The sequence below is a fragment of the Phascolarctos cinereus genome, unplaced genomic scaffold (assembly GCF_003287225.1).
Source record: "Phascolarctos cinereus isolate Bilbo 61053 unplaced genomic scaffold, phaCin_HiC Scaffold_726;HRSCAF=1367, whole genome shotgun sequence".
Lineage (NCBI taxonomy): Eukaryota > Metazoa > Chordata > Mammalia > Diprotodontia > Phascolarctidae > Phascolarctos > Phascolarctos cinereus.
The window spans coordinates 314,600,718-314,618,848 of NW_027556098.1; the positions used below are offsets into that span (position 1 = coordinate 314,600,718).

At 45.2% G+C, this 18,131-nt stretch overlaps 1 protein-coding gene across 2 annotated transcripts; it reads right to left on the reverse strand.

The window, feature by feature from the left end:
• Nucleotides 1–433: 433 nt before the first annotated feature.
• Nucleotides 434–11,628, reverse strand: UCP2 (uncoupling protein 2). Of its 2 annotated transcripts, none has more exons than XM_020989586.2 (9): nucleotides 11,612–11,628; nucleotides 10,998–11,142; nucleotides 9,666–9,822; nucleotides 4,831–5,056; nucleotides 2,717–2,930; nucleotides 2,095–2,289; nucleotides 1,898–1,999; nucleotides 914–1,094; nucleotides 434–788 (listed from the first exon to the last, which is right to left on the reverse strand). In XM_020989586.2, the coding sequence occupies exons 4-9, from the start codon at nucleotides 4,954–4,956 to the stop codon at nucleotides 674–676; spliced, it is 933 nt and encodes a 310-aa protein (XP_020845245.1). In that variant the 5' UTR covers nucleotides 4,957–5,056; nucleotides 9,666–9,822; nucleotides 10,998–11,142; nucleotides 11,612–11,628; the 3' UTR covers nucleotides 434–673. The 2 variants fall into 2 exon arrangements, with proteins under 2 accessions (XP_020845245.1, XP_078013035.1); XM_078156909.1 differs by lacking the exon at nucleotides 11,612–11,628 and adding an exon at nucleotides 11,340–11,358.
• Between the last annotated feature and the right edge of the window lie 6,503 nt (nucleotides 11,629–18,131).

The window sequence follows — 18,131 nt, forward strand, 5'->3', positions numbered from 1 at the left end:
TCTCATTCATGGTGGCCCAAGTCTAGTCTGAGCCCTGCAGCAGTCAACTCTCCCAAGTTAAAAAAAAAAAATTCTACCCTTAGCCTAATGATTTGTGTACTTCTCCCTGAGGACAAGGTTCAATTTTTTACCTTTAGAGCTTCCCCCCTTAAGTTAGCACATAGTAGGTGCTTAATAAATGCATGTTAATCCCAAATTAGCATATACCAACCTGTTTTGGCCCATATACAACACAGCATGGTTAGCTAAACCTGCCCCCCCCCTTGAGGCATCAGGATTAAGTGACTTGCACAGAGTCACACAGCTAGTGGTCAAGTGTCTGAGGCTGGATTTGAACTCGGGTCCCCCTAACTCCAAGGCCAGAGCTCTATCCACTGAATCACCTAACTGCCCCTAAAACCTGCCTTCTTTTGAAGTCCAGACAGCTTGCACATTCTGGGTTCTGGTTTGACTTTATTAGACATAAAGAGCTTAAGAATGGAGTGAGTATGCAATGGCAGGAAAGTGGGCTGGAGAAGGTTTAAATGGGGCTAACTCTTAAGTAGGAGTGTAGGGGGATCCTTCAATGCTAAGGCAGGGGACGAGAGGAATAGGGGGGAAATGGGAGGGAAGAGAGGCAGGACAGGGTCAAACTCGAAGGGGACAGGCATCAGGCAGAAAGCTAGGAGAGGGCTCAGAAAGGAGCTTCCCGGGAACTTCGAGCGGCCATCAGGGCCCGTTTCAACTGCTCGTAGGTGACAAACATCACTACATTCCAGGAGCCCAAGCGGAGGAAGGAAGGCACGAACCTGGGGAGAAAACACACACAACACAGCCCAATGAGATTCCTGGGTTATGAAGGCTATCTAAGTCTTCATCACTTTTCTGAGGTGGGGTAGAGTATCCACTACTAGTTTAGGAGAAAGTCACTAACCCTTTGTAGAAGGCTTGGGGTCCCTCCTTCCAAAGCATAGTGAAAGCGCAGTGGCCAGCACTAGCATACTGGCCTGCGGCAGAGTTCATGTATCTCGTCTTGACCACGTCCACAGGGGAAGCAATGATGGTGGTGCAGAAGCCAGCCCCAAAGGCTGACGTGAAGTGGCACGGAAGGTCATCTGTGGAAGGAGAAAAGAGGAGACTGCTGTTAAAAGCAGCGTGATCCCAGCACCACAACAAGCTCCAAAGCAAAACAGCTGGGGACAAAGTCTCTCACACCTCCCTCACAGTCTAATGGATGGACAGCAGCCTGGGAAGCAAGAACTTGATAGTTTAGCTCAGACTATGCTACGTGACCTTGGGGAGGCAATTTCTTCCCCATTTGAGTCTCAGTTTACCCATATCACGCGCGGCTATTTCTTGCCTACCTCCACAGGTCAAACAACAGATGGGAACTTACTCTGAAGATAAATGTCTGGTCTTAGCTGGGAGTTATTCCTAAATTTTATCCTCTATAAAATGAGATTGACACCTGTACTGCCTAAGCCACAAGGTCTGTCACTTTTCAGGGTGCTTCTGTTCAAAGTGCCATGTAATGTTTAAAAAGATAAAAATACCTACCAGAATTCCCCCCCAACTTCATGGGGCTGTGAAGGTAGAACTCTGCTTAGTTAAACCTGGTACCCCTCCCCCCCAAGGCCCTGAACTCATTGGGCACTTACAGCCATCTGTATCTAGGTATATCTACAAGGTATAGGTAGATATCCAGTTATTCACACTGGCAGGGCCAGACATTATCTCCATTTTACTAGGGGGCTCACAAGGGAGGTGCCTCATAAGGTTGGTTAGCTCCAGAACCAAGGCTAGAGACCCAATCTCCTTAAAAGCCCAGAAAGATGATGCTATGAAATCAGGCCCCCATCTTAGAGCTCCAAAGAGGATATTCCTCTCCCTGCTACCACCAAATATTCTTGTCACTTACCAGTCATGAGGTGGGCCTTCAGGATGGCATCTTTGATGATATCATAGGTCACCAGCTCAGCACAGTTGACAATAGCATTGCGGGCAACATTGGGTGAAGTTCCTGGACAAGAGAAGGAATTGCATTGACCCAGGGAAGGGGGCAAAGGAAGTGGGAGGGTAGGTAGGAAGGGGAAGAGTATTGGCTGCTATACCTACCTTTCCATAGGCCTCGAAGCCCCTCCTCTCGGGCAATAGTCTTATAAGCATCCATTGTGCCCTGGTATCTTCGGCTGCTACCTGCACGAGCCTGGGCCTGGAAACGCACCTTAACCACATCTGTGGGTTGGGCTATGCCCACTGCCAGTGCCCCTGTGGTGCAGCCTGCCAGGAGGCGGCTCCCAATGCCTGCATCTATTGGGAAAACCAAAGGAAGGTAAAAGTTGAGATTGCCTGAGGTCATACAGATTCAGAGATTATAGCCCCTCTCCTCTCCCCCAACTAGGGTTCCAGAAACCCTAGACTCCCAAATATCCTGGCTAGGAACATTTACTGGATAACTACAGGAAACTCATTTAACCTTTGTGTTTCAGTTCCCTACTCAAGGGTGCCTCACAGGTGTGCTGAAAGAGCTTAGAAGGCTTGGAGTGCTTTAGAAATGAGAACTGTTACTTAGGCTTAAAAAAAAAAAGTAGGGTTATTCTGAGGCAAGGATTGAACCAAGAATAATAGTTCCTTCTGGTCCTTGCATGCCTAACTCAGCCTTCAAAGCCTACCTCGACCATCCTCTACACCAGGCTTCAGCTCCTGCTGTTCTGTACCCAAATTTAGGGATACTCACGCTCTGAACCCTTGGTGTAGAACTGCTTGACGGAGTCATAGAGGCCAATTCGAACAGAGGCAAAACTCATCTGGCGCTGCAACCCAGCCACCAGCCCATTGTAGAGGCTGCCAGGGCCCTCAGTCTTCACCATAGTCAGAATGGTGCCCATGACACCCCGATACTGGGCAGCGGCAGAGGAAGCTCTGATGGCTCTCTGGCTCTCTCCCTGAATCTGTATGAGAGGGAGGAAGAGAGCTGTAGGAAGCTGGAGGTCAAATGGAGATGGAAAGGACCTAGTGGGCTTAGTTCAAAAGCATCAACTTATATAGACAGGGTAGCTAGAAAGCCTATGGGGGAAGTAACCTGCCAAGTGCTATAAGATCTATTATTATGACACACACCTTCTGCAACTAACCTTTTTTGGTAATAGGGAAGGGTAAGACTAATCAGACATCTAGTCTCAATACTCCCAATGCCTGATTCTCCTCCATTCCCCCACCAAAACCAGGCTGGAAGGCAGGACAAAGAAACTACTGACCCCATTTTATACATGGGCACACAAATAAAAAAGATGAGTGGCAGCACTCCAATTATAAAAAAATCTGCTGCCTGAAATAGATTCTCAGTCTTGACTGAGGCAAGGTAGGTAGGAGAATAAAGCTAAGGAAAGCATAGAGAGACTGTCCCAAAGAGGCTGCTACTCATCCTGTTCTCCCCCAGGACAAAAAATGTCAGAAGGTCTCTCTTGAAGGTTAACAGTCTACTAGAAAGCATGTGGGACAGGAAAAATGCAAGGTTTAGCTCCAGACCTATGACTAACTCCCTTATAGGGCCCTGAGCAAGTCATTGGTTGTCTTGAGCTCCAGTTTCTCCATCTCTAAGGACCTACTCTAGCCCACATGCATGTGGGGATTAAAAAATTCCCTCACATGTGGGAAAATTGGAACGCTAATACATTGTTGGTGGAGTTGTGAAATGATCCAACCATTTTGGAGAACAATTTGGAACTATGCCCAAAGGGCTACAAAAATGTGCATACCCTTTGATCCAGCAATAGCACTCCTAGGGCTATATCCCAAAGAGATCAAACAAATGGGAAAAGGACCCACATGTACAAAAATATTCATAGCAGCTCTTTTTGGGGTGGCAAAGAATTGGAAATTGAGAGGAATGCCCATCCACTGGGGAATGGCTGAGCAAGTTGTGGTATATGAATGTAATGGAATACTGTTGTGCTGTAAGAAATAATGAACAGGCTGACTTCAGAAAAACCTGGAAAGACTTAATATGGTCTGATGCTGAGTGAAGTGAGCAGAACCAAGAGGACTCTGTAAACAATAACAGCCACGTTATGCAATGACTAATATTATTAAACTGAACCCTTCTCAGCATTACAAGGATCTAAGACATCTCCAGAGGCCTCGGGATGGAAAATGCTGTCCACATCCAAAGAAAGAACTATGGAAGTCGAATCACTATCACTTATTTTTACCTTCTGTTGAGTTTTGTTTCATCTTTCTGATGGTTCCTCGTATTGGTTTTAATTTTTACTTACAACTTTACTAATGTGAAAATATGTTTCATGGGTATGTAAATGTAAAGCCTATGTCAGATTGTGTGCCATCTTGGGGAGGGTGGGAGGGAGGAAAAGGGAGAAAAATTTTCAACTCAAAAGCATATGGAAAAAAAAAAATAAAAAAAATTCTCTCACATAAACCTAACAAGCTAATGAGGTAGGGAGTGTTATTTCTACCTTACAGGTCAGGAAATTTAGGCTCAGAAAGCCGCCTCAGTTTACTACTAGCCATTTGATCTTGGGCAGATAATAACAGAGAAGACAGGAGATGAACCCCAGTCACTGACTTTGCCCTTAAATGAGTATCAAAATCACACTCATCAGGAGACAGCAAATTTCAGACACACTGAAGCTATTGGGGGGGGGGGGAAGAGAGCGCGGTGGCAAAATACAAAGCAGTTTATAGAACATTAAGGAAAACTACAGATAAGACCTCCCTGGAGCATCACAGCCTCAGTGTTCTAAGAAATGGGGGGGGGGGGGGAAATACAAGATCCAGTCCTAGAGTTCAAGCAAGGCAGCTGTACAGAGATCTGCATTCTCAAGGGCTTCTGACCTGCAGCCGGACTTTGGCTGTGTCCAGGGGGAAGGTGATGAGGTCAGCGATACAGGCAGCGGTGCCAGCCCCAAGGAACTTTACGGTGGCTGTTGGGGGCACGTCTGTAGGCTTAAATCCAACCATGATGATGCTGGCTTTCTGCTACTTCCCAGGAGGCAAAGGAGAAATGGAAAGATAGCCTCCACTGATTGAGCAAGACAAGATAGAGGAACTCTGCCGGAGTCTGGGTAAGGAGTCAAAAAAAAAAAAAGGCATCACTATCATCAACTTTATGCAAGGTCCTGAGGTTATCCTTGCTCACTTTACTTGTCCCTCAATCCACTAATGTCCCATCTTCACAGATCTCACAAGTCCCTTTCGATGGGAGCTACTCCTTTGCTAAGGGAAGAGTTCCAAGACAACAATTAATATGGGCCAGGCCGTATTTGCTAATATAGCCTAGAATATACTGCTGCTCCCTACATTGCTCTAGGCTATATTAATTAACAATCAAATAGTCACTTTCAAGATACACTACTGGACAATTAGTGAATTCTAGTTCTTGCTAGAGGGGTTGGGAAGAGGTGGCTGAGGATCATGGTAGCTTCCTCAAGTCCAAGATATCCAGTATCCACGAAAATGTTTAGTGGTGCTAAACAGATTCGATTATCTATGTTCACTCTTTACAGTCAGAACTGATAGGTCACACCAAGCTCCCTACTATTCACTCACACATAGTTCTACCTGGAGAAACAAGGGCCCCAAAATGAACTTAACCTCTGGCACTAGCATGGAACATCGAAGCCAAGCAATAAATTGGAAATTTCCTTCTTCCTACACACCCACGCTTACTACCTTTTCAATACCAACTCAAATACTCCTGGGAATCCCTCCATCTCATTTGGTAATGCCTTTTGCTGTTCTCTAAAGTGGTTCTCTAATGTCAATCTATTGTGCATCATTCCATATTGGTGTTTTGACCTACTGGACTATGTTCTATGAGGGCAAAGAGTGTATTTTTATACTTTTTACATCTCAGCATCTAGCAAAAGTGCTTAGTAAGGCCCATTCTACTGTATTCAAACCCTCTAGAACTTGGCTTCCAAAACTGGTAAATAGATTTCCCTCTTGCCCATTCCTTCCAGGCCACAGACAACAGTACAGTACAGAAGTACTGGCCCCCTCTCCAACTCCCAGAGCCTGCCTTTTTCTGCCCTGGTAACAAAAGGTAGTCAGAGAACCACAGAAGAGAGGAGATTGGTGGCTACTGTTGCTGGGTGGGGAAGGAAGAAAAAGCTGGCCCTGTTACTAGGATGTGGTGAGGCTCAGTCATGTACAAACAGTCCCATCAAAACAACTTGCCCCAGCAGTCTCCTTTGCTCTGCTAGGGGGTGGGGGAGTTGAACTCCTGCCAGTTCCTTTCTAGTACTTCTCTCAGCATTAGCCTGGTATTAAATATTTTCCATATCTCCCCACCTCCAGAAAGTAGGGGGGAATAAACTTTTTTTTTAACCTCCCAACTCCCATTTTTGTACAAGGCCAAGGAAGCTGAGAGAAAAAGAGGTCAACTAACAAGTAAGCCGACTCCTGCATACGCTACAAAATCAATTTTGTCTCTTCTATCACCTGAAGCTACATAGTTCGGTCTTTCAGGGATAAGGGAAGGGGTTGTTCTCAACTGCTGACATGAACTAAGAATCAAAAAACTTTAGAGCTAGAAAGGCGTTTATAAAAGAAAATGCCATTAGCGCTAATTTAAAGATCATCTTGTTCAAGTACCTTTATCTGCTCTAATAAACAACACATTTGCCTAAGGTTCTTTGTCTGCTTTGCTGTCTGTTCTAGGCCCTCTTCTATTTCACCAGGTGATTCCATCAGCTGATGTGGTTTCAATTCTCATCTCTACGAACATGACTATCAAATCTTGTCCAGCCTCTCATCCTTTCTCCTGACCTCCATCCAGTCTTACACCTCCATCTATCTACTAGATATCTCAAACTAGATGGCCTGCAAATATCTTAAACTCAACTAAATTCGTTATTTTTCCCCCACAAAAAAAACCTCCCCCCCCCACTTCCTTTCCTAACTTTGCTATTACTGGTTATGGAACCACTATCTTTTTAGTATCCAAGTTCCCAACCTGGGAGTCTTCTTCCACTTACTGGCCCCCCCAACACCCCATCCAATCAGTTGGCAAGTTGTGTTCTTTACCTTCACACCTCTCTCATACTTTTCTCCTCTGATACTGCTACCACCCTCGTCCAGTTCCCTATCACTTCACAGCTACTGGAGATTGCAATAGTAGGCTGGTGGGTCTCCCTGCCTCAAGTTTCTCCTACTTCAATCCATCTACCACTCAGCTATCAAACTGATCTTCCTAAGACAGGTCTACATCAACACCCCCCATATTTAATATAAACTCCCTATTACCTCCAGAATCAAATAAAAAAATCCTATTTGGCTTTTCTTGTTCCTTTTTTTTTTTTTAGGCAATTGAGGCTAAGTGACTTGCCCATGGTCACACAGCTAGGTAAGTGTCAAGTATTTGGTCTGAGGCTGAATTTGAACTCAGGTCCTCCTGACTTCAGGGCTGGTGTCTATCCACTGAGCCACCTACCTGCCCCCATTTTTGGCTTTGTAACCTTCTTACCTTTTCAGTTCTCACCTTATTTCCCACTCCCCTCCACATACTCTGCCATCCAGTGACACTGACCTTTTTTCAGGTCAGATCATATCTCCCCTCCTACTCAAATTCCAGTGGCTTCCCACTGCCTCAAGAAGCAAATATAAAATCCTTTTCTTGGCAGTCTCAGAGAGAAAAATACAAAGATTAAAAGAACACTGGGAAAGGACTTCTTTTAGTCCTAGTACAGTTGTTTGCATTTTGTGAGACTGTGAGCTCCATGAGGGCAGAGGCAGGTTTTTTGTCTTGTTTCCCCTGAGCTTAAAAGCTAACTGACTGCAAGTTACCCAGCTGATCTGTGGAAGAGGAAGAACTAAAACCTATGTCACTAGACACCTTTCCACCTGATGATGTTGCCTCCTTCCTAACTCCTCAACTTCAATAAATTAAATTTAATAAAATAAATTATTTATTGAATTAATGAATACAGAGAATGCAAATAAGGCCTCAAAGAACTAAGTGACAGATTTCCCTAGTCACAAAGTCTCATATTCTACTCAGTCTTTTATTAATAAGTCTTCTTTATTAATAAGGTGAAGGGGAAAAGCAAGAAAGCCCACAGGTTAAATATAGCTAAGATTGGGATTTTTTATTTTCTATAACCAACTCTGGTATCTTCTGCTGGCCAAGAAAAAAAGATTACTATCTTCTGCAAATCACTTTTCTCCAGGTCTAGGTTTCCTCATTTGTAAAACAACTCTCTATTAGCTCTGCCATTTAAAAGACCCCACAAGTTAAACAGGGATGTTGATATGAGGCTGGGAAAAGCAGATCAAATTCTGGGAATTGAGTGGGGCTGTTAGGCTAGGGGCAAAGAAATGTAAAGCAATCATTAAGCAAACTAACCCTAGGACCACATTTCCAACAACTAAAACACAATTTTGATGTATTAATACATAAGACCCTGGGGGTCCCTGGATCAGCACAGCCAGTATTCTGTCATATTATACAGCCTCTCCTTTTAGCTCCTCTTCTAATGAGGGCTAGATGTAGAAAATAAATTTAAGATCTGACTTTCCCACTAGAAAGCTTCCTAAAGTTTTCCCCATCCCTTGACCTATCCAACCACACCTCCCAATTTCAGTTACAATCTTCTTGCCCCCCCCACTTGGAATCAGCCCATAGTTAGTTTTATCTTGCTACTCTCAAAGTCTAGCTAGTGATCTACACAGCTAAAATCCAACACACATTTTATTCAATATCTACTATATGCAAAGCATCTGTTAAATTAGGGAAGGGAAGCAGGTGACATACAAAGTTTCCCTGAACTCACAATCCAAAAGGAAGAGAAATAAGACAGACACATATACCTATTACATAAAACCTTTAAGGTGGCTCCAGACCAATCAATTCCCATCCTAGTCCACAATAATCCCTCCCTCCCATGAACTGCCTGTACAGTTCAACTGTGCCCTTGGGGGTACTTTGGCTTGCCTTCCCAGCTGTACCTAAGGCTCTACTTAGATAAGGGAACAAGCTGTAACAATGTTTCACAAGAAGCACTTTATTCTTCATACTCTTTCATTGCCCCTTCATGCTTTCTTTATGTGAGATGGGTGGGAGGTATTGACCTTACACTGGAAAGTGCAGTCAAGACTAACCCCTGTGCTGAAAACCCACTATCTGTGGGATTCTGGGAAAAAGTCACAACCTTTCAACTTCAATCTCCCCATCTACAAAACCTTTCTTAGGAAATTCCCAAGAAAACGTTCTACTTCTATTCCCACAAGGCCCAACAAATGATAGCAGCACTATAAATGTCTTAAATCCAAGTAGGTGAACCAGGAATCCCCTCCATCCTCTTCCTAGATTGTTTTCTGACTGGGGGCTTGGCAACAATTACAAATAAATTGGCTTTTTAGCAGGAACCAAACCCTTACACTGTCCTGGCAGGACAAAGAGTGTGAAATGAAAAACTGGGATAAAGTTGCTCATAAAGAGAGCAGGGCCCCTGCTTCAGAATAGACTAACTCAGGATATTACAAAGCCCTACCCTATTCTGTCCTTGAGCAATTTATTTTTTTAAACCTGTTAGAGGAAGGATTTTGCATTGATCCCAATGAATCCCCATATCATTTTCACACTCATCCAGCTTCACAAAGGTCTCTTCCACTGAAGACTGCCAATCATTTGAAGCACCAACGCTAGACCTACCCCGAGGGACCCTTACCCTGATTTGGAGGGTCTCACGATGATGGCACCTTGATCAAGCTTCTCTAAAGGTGTCCCGCTCTTCAAAGTTGCTCACGGCAACCATGGCCCACTTCCCTTGATTTTCCATAGAAAGTTGTTGGGAAACTGAACACCGAATGATCATACTATGTGGCCTGCAGAAGAAAAAACTAGCCATGAGTTTTTAGAAACTTTTTAGGAAGCCAGAAATTCTGCGTACATTTTACAAACCACCTTGTACCTTACTGACATGAATTAACGAAAATAAATTACAAGTAACTGTAGCCTAAGTCGAATCTATCAAACATTGGTTAGGTAGGTAAAAATTTTAAGGAACTTCCTGGCAGACTTTTTCTGGGGGGGAGGGGGGAGGGAGTGGAGAAGGCGAGTTGCTGAAAGAGGTAAACATTTTAACTTTGCTAGCACTCACAATCCTGGGCCTTATCCAGGAGCCAATTACGCACCACCCTGCATCCTGAAGGTCTTAGACAAGATAAACCCAACACCACCTGCATTTCATTCACCTCTTTCCCCTCCGCCCCTCTTCCCCATAGGGCTTCAGAGCAGCCTGGGACACCATTTTCCCTTCTTTTTTGCCCGGTGTCCTCATAGGGGCAGGGAGGGCAGCTCACAATGCCTTGCAGGTGGCAAAACCATGGCAGAGGAGCAAGAAATATCGTCAGCAGAAAAGAGGGACCCTTTGCTGGTAACATTCCGCACGGATCAAGGCCTTGCAGTTCGGGCAGCTGGAGGCGGGGATGGGTCACCAAACAGAAGACCACTGTGCCTTCTGGTCCTAACGACATTCAAAAGTTGACTAGAAACGGCTGATGTGGGCGCAAGCGAGGGGCCAAGGTCCCTCCCTCTCATCGCTACCGCAGACCACTCGCCAGGGACGGTTAGGACGAGGGGCGGCCGACAGATTGGCCGGTGACCTAGGGCACGCATCTGGAAAGCTTTAAAGCCGCCGCTTCGTCGGGGGAGCGCAGGGTGAACTTCTGGGAGACAGCCCAGGAAAGGCAGCCGTTGGACTTCGGGGAGCCAGCAAGGGGAAGGAGAGGGGATGGGGAAGCACAGGCTTGCTCCCCGGAAGCCGGGGGTGGGGGAGTTCTCCGATATCGGTCCTGACACCCCGCTGAGTCAGAAACACAACACAGGGAGATGGTCCTTTGGGTGGGGAGGAGGTGTAACTACAGCGGGGGGAGGGGGGGCAGAAGCTTCGATCTGGACTCACTCACTGTCCCCAGCAGACCCTGCTCTGCCCGGGGAGGGAGTGGGAAGGAAAGTACGGAGATCAGACCGGCTCTACGTTCGGTAACGGGGCTCTCACCGGGACCGTAGAGAAAAACACGAGGAGGCGGCGGGAGGCACTAGCCTGCAGCAGAGTTGGGCGTCTGGTGGGCTGGAGGGGCTGCCTAGCGGTCTCTCAGCTGCGTTGCTAATAACTCTCAGTCTCGGAGGAGGTTGAGCGCGCACTAAGGAAGCAATAAACCCGGCGGCGAATTTATATCGGCGCGTGGGGAGAGGGCGGGCCCTAGAATGCCATGGGGCGGGACCCAGCCTCGAGGTGGGGGTTAGGCGGCAGAGGGGGCAAGGGGCGGGGAGGGGCCTGGGTCGGGCAATACTACCCACTCCCGTATGACCGTGCGAGGAGTCCCGTAATCCCGCAAACCTTCCATCTCCATCGGGAAAGTCTCCTCGGTCCTAGCTCTAGAGGGCCCGCCAAAGACGCCCTCGTCTTTTTCTTTCTGTGGATTCCCCCGCCCTTCACCCTTTTCATTTCCGCAGGGCGGGGCACTCTAGCTCCTTTTTGGGAACTGAAGGGCTAAGCTTCCCACCCCGCCACAGTGTAACCCCCCCACCTAACGCGTGATTCCCCTAAATCTCTGGGCCCGGGAAGTCGGATTCCCGTGCTGCACGTGGAGCCGGCTCGCCTCAACCCACCTAGTGATTGGTTGGAATCTCGGCACCTGCTGGCGGGCGGGAGGGGATGAAGAGAGGGAGAAGCACCGATGAAAGAGCGGGGCGAGGATTTATTTCTCCTGGCGCGCGCGGGAAGTAACGGCAGGTGTTTTCCTAACGGCCCGGCCCAACGGACCGGCAAGCTTGGCTGTGGCCTCGCGTCCCAGCGGGCCTGAGGGAGGCCGGGCAGGCCTAGGCCGGCATTCGGGGACGAGAGCGGGCGTCCCATGGCCATTTCCTCTGTCCTCCCCTGCGGGACTGACGAGGCAGCCGTTCCGTTTACCAGGCTCTTAGGTTTTCCGGGATGGTTGGGCACTTGGGCCATAGCTACAGCCTCCCCACAGCGGGAGGACTCGAGGGACGGGCCTGTAGTGGGGCGAGGTGGAAAGAAGACTGTGCCTGGGTGACTGTGGGCACGCTCTTTAACCTCACTGGGACTCAGTTTCCCCCTCTGTAAGATGAGACAAGCAGGGGTATCTTCGATAGAGATCTCTAGATGACTTCTAAGGTCTTCCTTCTCTAAACCTAAAGGATTCTATGGACCCGGGAAACCAGGTCTGTTTAAGCCCTTCAGCTTTGTCTTAATGTCGATTTGTTTGTGGGCAGCTAGGTGACAGAGTGGTGGATCGAACCCTCAGGCCCGGAGTCAGGAAGACTGATAGTCCTGAGTTCAAATATGGCATCAGACATGTACTAGCTGTGTGACCCTGGGCAAGTCACTTAACCCTGTTTGCCTCAGTTTCCTCATCTGTAAAATGAGCTGGAGAAGGAAATGGCAGACCACTCAATATCTCTGCCAAGAAGTCAGACACAACTGAACAACAATACTTTTTTCCCCTTCATGCCTTTCTGTATTTCTCTGCCTGTTTTTTGTCTCCATTTGTCTCCTACTTCTCCCTATATCTGTGTCTGCCTATATGATCTCATCTTAAGTTTTCTTTACTCCATGAACTTCTCTCCATGTCTGTCTCTCTTCCTGTCCAATCCATTCGTCTTTATTTCTATTTCCATGTACTTTTCTCCATTTCTTATGTCTCTGCTATGTACAATTCTTTGCTTTCATTTCTCTCTGCACATAATGTATCTTTGTTTTCCCATTTCTTTCACTCATGTCTTTCCTCACTAAGATGGACGCCTAGCCAAAAGAAAAGAGAGGACTGTTGTTAAAAATTTTCCCAAAATTCTTAAGGTAAAGCAGAGGGAGGAATAATTGAAGAAGCAAGCTCTAGAAAGGAGAAGGAAGGGGACCAGGTGTAAGGGTTAGCCTTGGCAAAATGGTCTGTTCCTTAGAGACTGAAATAAAGAGGGGGGAAAAGCAGGTGAATGTATATTTTGTATTTTTTTTTTTTTGCTTTTAGGCAATTGGGGTTAAGTGACTTGCCCAGGGTCACACAGCTAATAAGTGTTATGTGTCTGAGGCCGGATTTGAACTCGGGTCCTCCTGAATCCAGAGCCAGTGCTCTATCCACTGTGCCACATAGCTGCTCCTAAAAATGTCTTTTTTTTTTAAAGGCAATTAGGGTTAAGTGACTTGCCCAGGGTCACACAGCTGAAGAGGTCTAGGGGTTTTGGGGTGCTGGGACCCCAAGATCGCGGTACTGGGCCCTGCTGAATGAATTCAACTCAAATCTTCAGCCAGAGGAAAAGTTTATTGGTGATAAATCACAGAGGCCAGGTGACGACCATAAGGACAGGCAGGCATGAGAAAGGCTCAGCCTTTGGGGCACGAGAGATTCTCAGCATCTGAATAAGGGCCGAGGTGGATCTTAAATACTAAAGTTAACATTGAGTGGCCAGAGAAGGGGGTTGGGGAAAGGGTCTAGGTAAGAATTCTAATTGGGGAGGTCAGAGAGATTGAATAGACAATGGAAATAGATAATGGAGGGAACAGGAAGGCAGAAGTTTGAAAGGCATCTGCACAAAATCAAGGTGGGGCTAGGACTTTCAAAAGGAGATAAAGGAAGGCCTTTCTGGGGCCTATAGACAAAAGGGAGCCTAAGGCTTTCAAAGGGAGATGAGGGGAGTCGATTAGGAAATTTGAAGGTTCAAGGGTTTTCCTGGGTCCTGTAGACAAACAGGAGCCAGATTCTATTCAGGGCAAGGGTTGAAGGTGCATCTGAATAAGATCTAAAGGTAAGCTAGGGCTTTCAAGGAAAGATAAGAGTTGGGGTCTGTAGACAACTTGGAGCCAGATTCTCTTTGGGGCAAAGGCAAAAATCTTGTCTTGGGCCCTGCCTCCATCACAGCTAGTATCAAGTGTTGGGTCTGAGGTCGGATTTGAACTCAGGTCCTCCTGACTTCAGGGCTGGTGCTCTATCCACTGTGACACCTAGCTGCCCCTAAAAAAGCAGGTGAATGTATAGAAGGGATGAGGGGGCTCAGAACAGATAACCTACTTCTCATTCTTTTCAAACCAATAGCTTTAAATTCAGTAGGTCACACGATTACGAATTTAGAACTGATAGGGGCCTTGGAGATCATATAGTCTAACTCCCTTATATTACAAGTGAGGAAGCTGAGGCCCAGAGAGGTTAAGTAATTTGCCCAATGATTAGCACAGTGTCTTGCACGTGGCAGTTATTTAAAGTAATAAGGAACCAGGATTCAAACCCAGTCTATCTGATTTTTTATATCTATTATTCTTAGCACTGTAACATATGCGTCAGACAAACATTCATTTAGCACAGTATTCTGTCTAGAGGACTTTATCATCTATAAAGTATCCTTACATTTGGACCTTGTTAAAGAGGTCTTCCATGAATATGAACATGAACCTTTGAACATAGGGAATCATGATTTAAAGGTTTCTGTGATGATTCCCCTTAAGGAATCCTTTTGTATGGAGCCTTATATTTACTCTTGTATAGTAGTACTGTTTAAGTTAGGGGTGCTGGGACCCTGAAATAGCTTTGCAGGTCCTGTCTCTTACGAATTTGACCCAAGCCGCCTTTCAGCCAGACAAGGTTTATTAGAACACCAATGGGGGTGGGCAAGATTTTAAGAATTGGAGCATTTATTATGCTTGTATTGACAAAGTCAATGAAGGGCTAGGTTAGAGGTAACTGAATTGGGAGATTGGATGGAGCCACAATAAAAGGTTAGTTGGGATGGGTCTGTGCCTCGGGCAAAAGCCAGAGATTTGACCAGTGGGAAAATTCAAGGAAGTTGGGGGGAGGGGAGGGTTTGCAGGGCCCCATTAGTACCAAGAAAGATTTTTTTTTACATTTTCCCTCTTCATTTTCCTATCAAACCAGTTTACTTGCAGTACTCCTAAACTCTATGTTCTATCTCTCATCACCTAAACTTGTACAGATCCTCTCCTGCGCCTGGAATGCATGGCCTTGTTTCTCATGCCCACTTCTCAGAATCTTTATCTTCCTTCAAGGCTCAGCTTGGATGCCATATCTTACACAAAACCTTCCCTTATCCCTGAGTCAATGTTTTTTCCCTCCTCAAACTTCCTACTAGAACACATTTCCATATACATCATATCCTCCATGTGGAACATGTGTTCCTTGAGGGCAGGAAACATCCCCACCATCTAGAACCATATCTTAAACATGTTTGCTGTGCTGTTGTTCCAGAAGAGGGTCCCCAGGAGGGTGAAGGGCCTTGAATTTGTGTCATATAAAGATTTGAAGGAACTGGAATTGTTTAGCTTAGAAAGATTTGAAAATCTTTCATATGAAAAGGGATTATATTTGTTATATTTGGCCCCAGAAGGCATATCTGGGAGCATTATTTGTAATGGAAACTGCAGAGAGGCAGATTTAGGCTTGGTATAAGGAAAAAAGTTACCCACAATTAGAATTCTTCAGAAATGGAGTGAGCTACCCCAAGACATAATGGGTTCCTATTCACTGGAGGTCTACAAACAAAGCCAGAATGACCACTTGACAGACATTGTAGAAAGGATTCTTTTTGATATATGGGACAGGCTAGATGATCTTTGAAATTCCTTATTATGAAGTGTTTGAGGGAGTTTAGTAGAGATGGATGAAGAAAGGATTGTTATGTACTCAGAACGGCCTTGTTGGGATTAGCATGAATTTATAGTTTTCCCAGGCAGCATGGTTTCATTATTTCTTCTAGCACAGTGGGGATGAAGTAAGCAGAGACAGTAGGAGGGACCCGTGTTGGGAATTAGCTACAATAGTACACAGTGCCTTACTGGAAATGACTATTGGTCAAAAATGAAGGAAAGAAATTAAAGCCAGAATAGGGATGATAGAATAAGTCACCACTATGATAGTTGGTAAGCATTTAATAAGTACCTACTGTGTGCCAGGAGCTGTGCCAAGCATCAAGGATAAGAGAAAGGCAAAAGAGAGTCTGTCCTCATGGAGCTCACAGTCTAAAGGGGAGATGACATGCAAAAATGCATGTATAAACAGGCTATATGCAAGCTGAACAGGAATTAATCAACAAACAGAAGGCACTAGGATTTAGAGTGATCGAGAAAGGCTTCCAGTAGAGGGTGTGATTTTGTTTGAATTTGTCTGAGGCCATGACTTCAATGACTGTGGGCTGGGTAAGAACTGAGACAAAAGATGGCCTAGTTTGCCATCACAAAGGAATCAATCTGAGAGGGAAAATCCCTCTGAGTTTTTGGCCTGAACAGTAAACAACTGCTATTTTACAATCATTCTGAGCCTATAAAACCTAAACAATAAGCTAGGGAGACTTGGGTTGGGACTATTACTGGCCATTCAATGAAAGTCAGAGTGATTTGGGTTTTAAGGTGGAGTCAAGTAGCTCCATTTAAAACACCTTTGGGCTTTTAAAAAAGCCTGTTGTTTTCAGAGCTTATAGTTCAATAAATCAAAAATGAAAATCATGAAGGACAAAAAGTAAATTGTTCCAACTTCTTGAAAAAAAAGGAGGAGGAGGGGAAGGGGAAAAAGAAGAAGAAGAGGAAGGAAAAAGAAGGGGAAGAAGAGGAAGAAGATTCCCCAACAAAATGTTCTCCTAACAACCTAGTTCACTCATTCCCACAAATAAAGTTTCCATAGGAGGAGTAAACTTAAACTTACACCCCCATGATTGTAGTGAGGCACACATTTAAGAAATGTGTATGTCAAGGTTTAACTCACAACACATGCTGTGGAAGTCCTCTTTGTGTAAAGACCTCATGAAGAACTCTTTTGTTGTTGTTCCTCCTTCGTTCTTGAAAAGGGCCAATGAGGGGCAGCTAGGTGGCACAGTGGATAGAGCTCCAGCCTTGGAGCCAGGAGGACCTGAGTTCAAATTTAATCTCAGACCAGACACTTGATACCGTGTGGGATGCCACTCAAATTAAAAATAAAACAAAACACAGAGGTGTACAAGGAGAAACAAAAAGTTAATTTATTATAGCTATAATTATTATTTCAAATCTTGAGATTTGGGTGTCCCTCCATCAGGCCATCAATACGCTCTGATGACAGGAGACGGTCCACAGAGGTAGAAATCAGCTTATGTAACCCTGAAGACTCAGTTCCCCCTCCCTCACAGCTGTCCATTAACTTGGCTCACAATCTCACAAGCCAGACTCTAACATAGGACAAAGGACATAGTATACATCTCTATACTTCTTAGTTTGTTGAGATAATGTCAAAGAAGCAATTAAAAGAAATATGCAGTTAGGAAGAGAATTTACAATTGTTTTGGAAGGTTTTAGGGATTGAACAGACAATGTTGGGAACAGGAAGACATCTAAGTAAAATCCTGTCAAAGGGAGATAAGGGGACTTGAAGAATTTAGGGTTTCCTGGGACTGGTAGATGAACAGGAGCCAAAAAAGAAAACACATCTGGGTAAGGTCAAAGGCCAGGCCAGAGCTTTAACAACTAGACAAATTCCAAACAGTAATATCTGGCACCAGGAAAAGAAAAAAAAAAGATCTTACTTACAGAAATCTATACTTAACCCTATCCCACCTCCTGGACCCACTACCAGCTCCAGGATAGTCTTGTCCCAAATCTTAATTACACTAAGAAGTCTTCACAGTGGTATTCATTCAATGCTTACTAGCTGTGTGACCCTGGGCAAGTTACTTAACCCCGATTGCCTCACCAAAAAAAAATAAAAGGGCCAATGACATCATTTCATCAAGAGGTGGCATCTTGACTTACTCATGAATTGGATATAAGTGGGGCAGAGCTGCTCAGAGTTATTAGCCTCACTGTGTTCTCCTAAGTCATCAGAGTCCAGTGACAAGACAACTGGTGCTGGCCTAGGATACAGTGGGTCACCTTGGCCTTTCAAAACTAAAGTTTTTCCCAAGTCTCTGTTGGTCTGAGGCAATGCCCATTCAATGATTAAGGGCTAGGTAAGAATTGAGACAAAAAATGGCCAAAGAAAAGATCACAAAAAAAAAAATCAATCTGGGAAGTCCCTCAGAGTTTCTGGATAGAACAGAAAACAATTGCTGTATACACTCTAAGCCGTCAAAATCTAAATAAGTCACAGAGGCTTGGGTTGGGGGACTATTATTGGCCATCAATGTGAGCCAGAGTGATTTA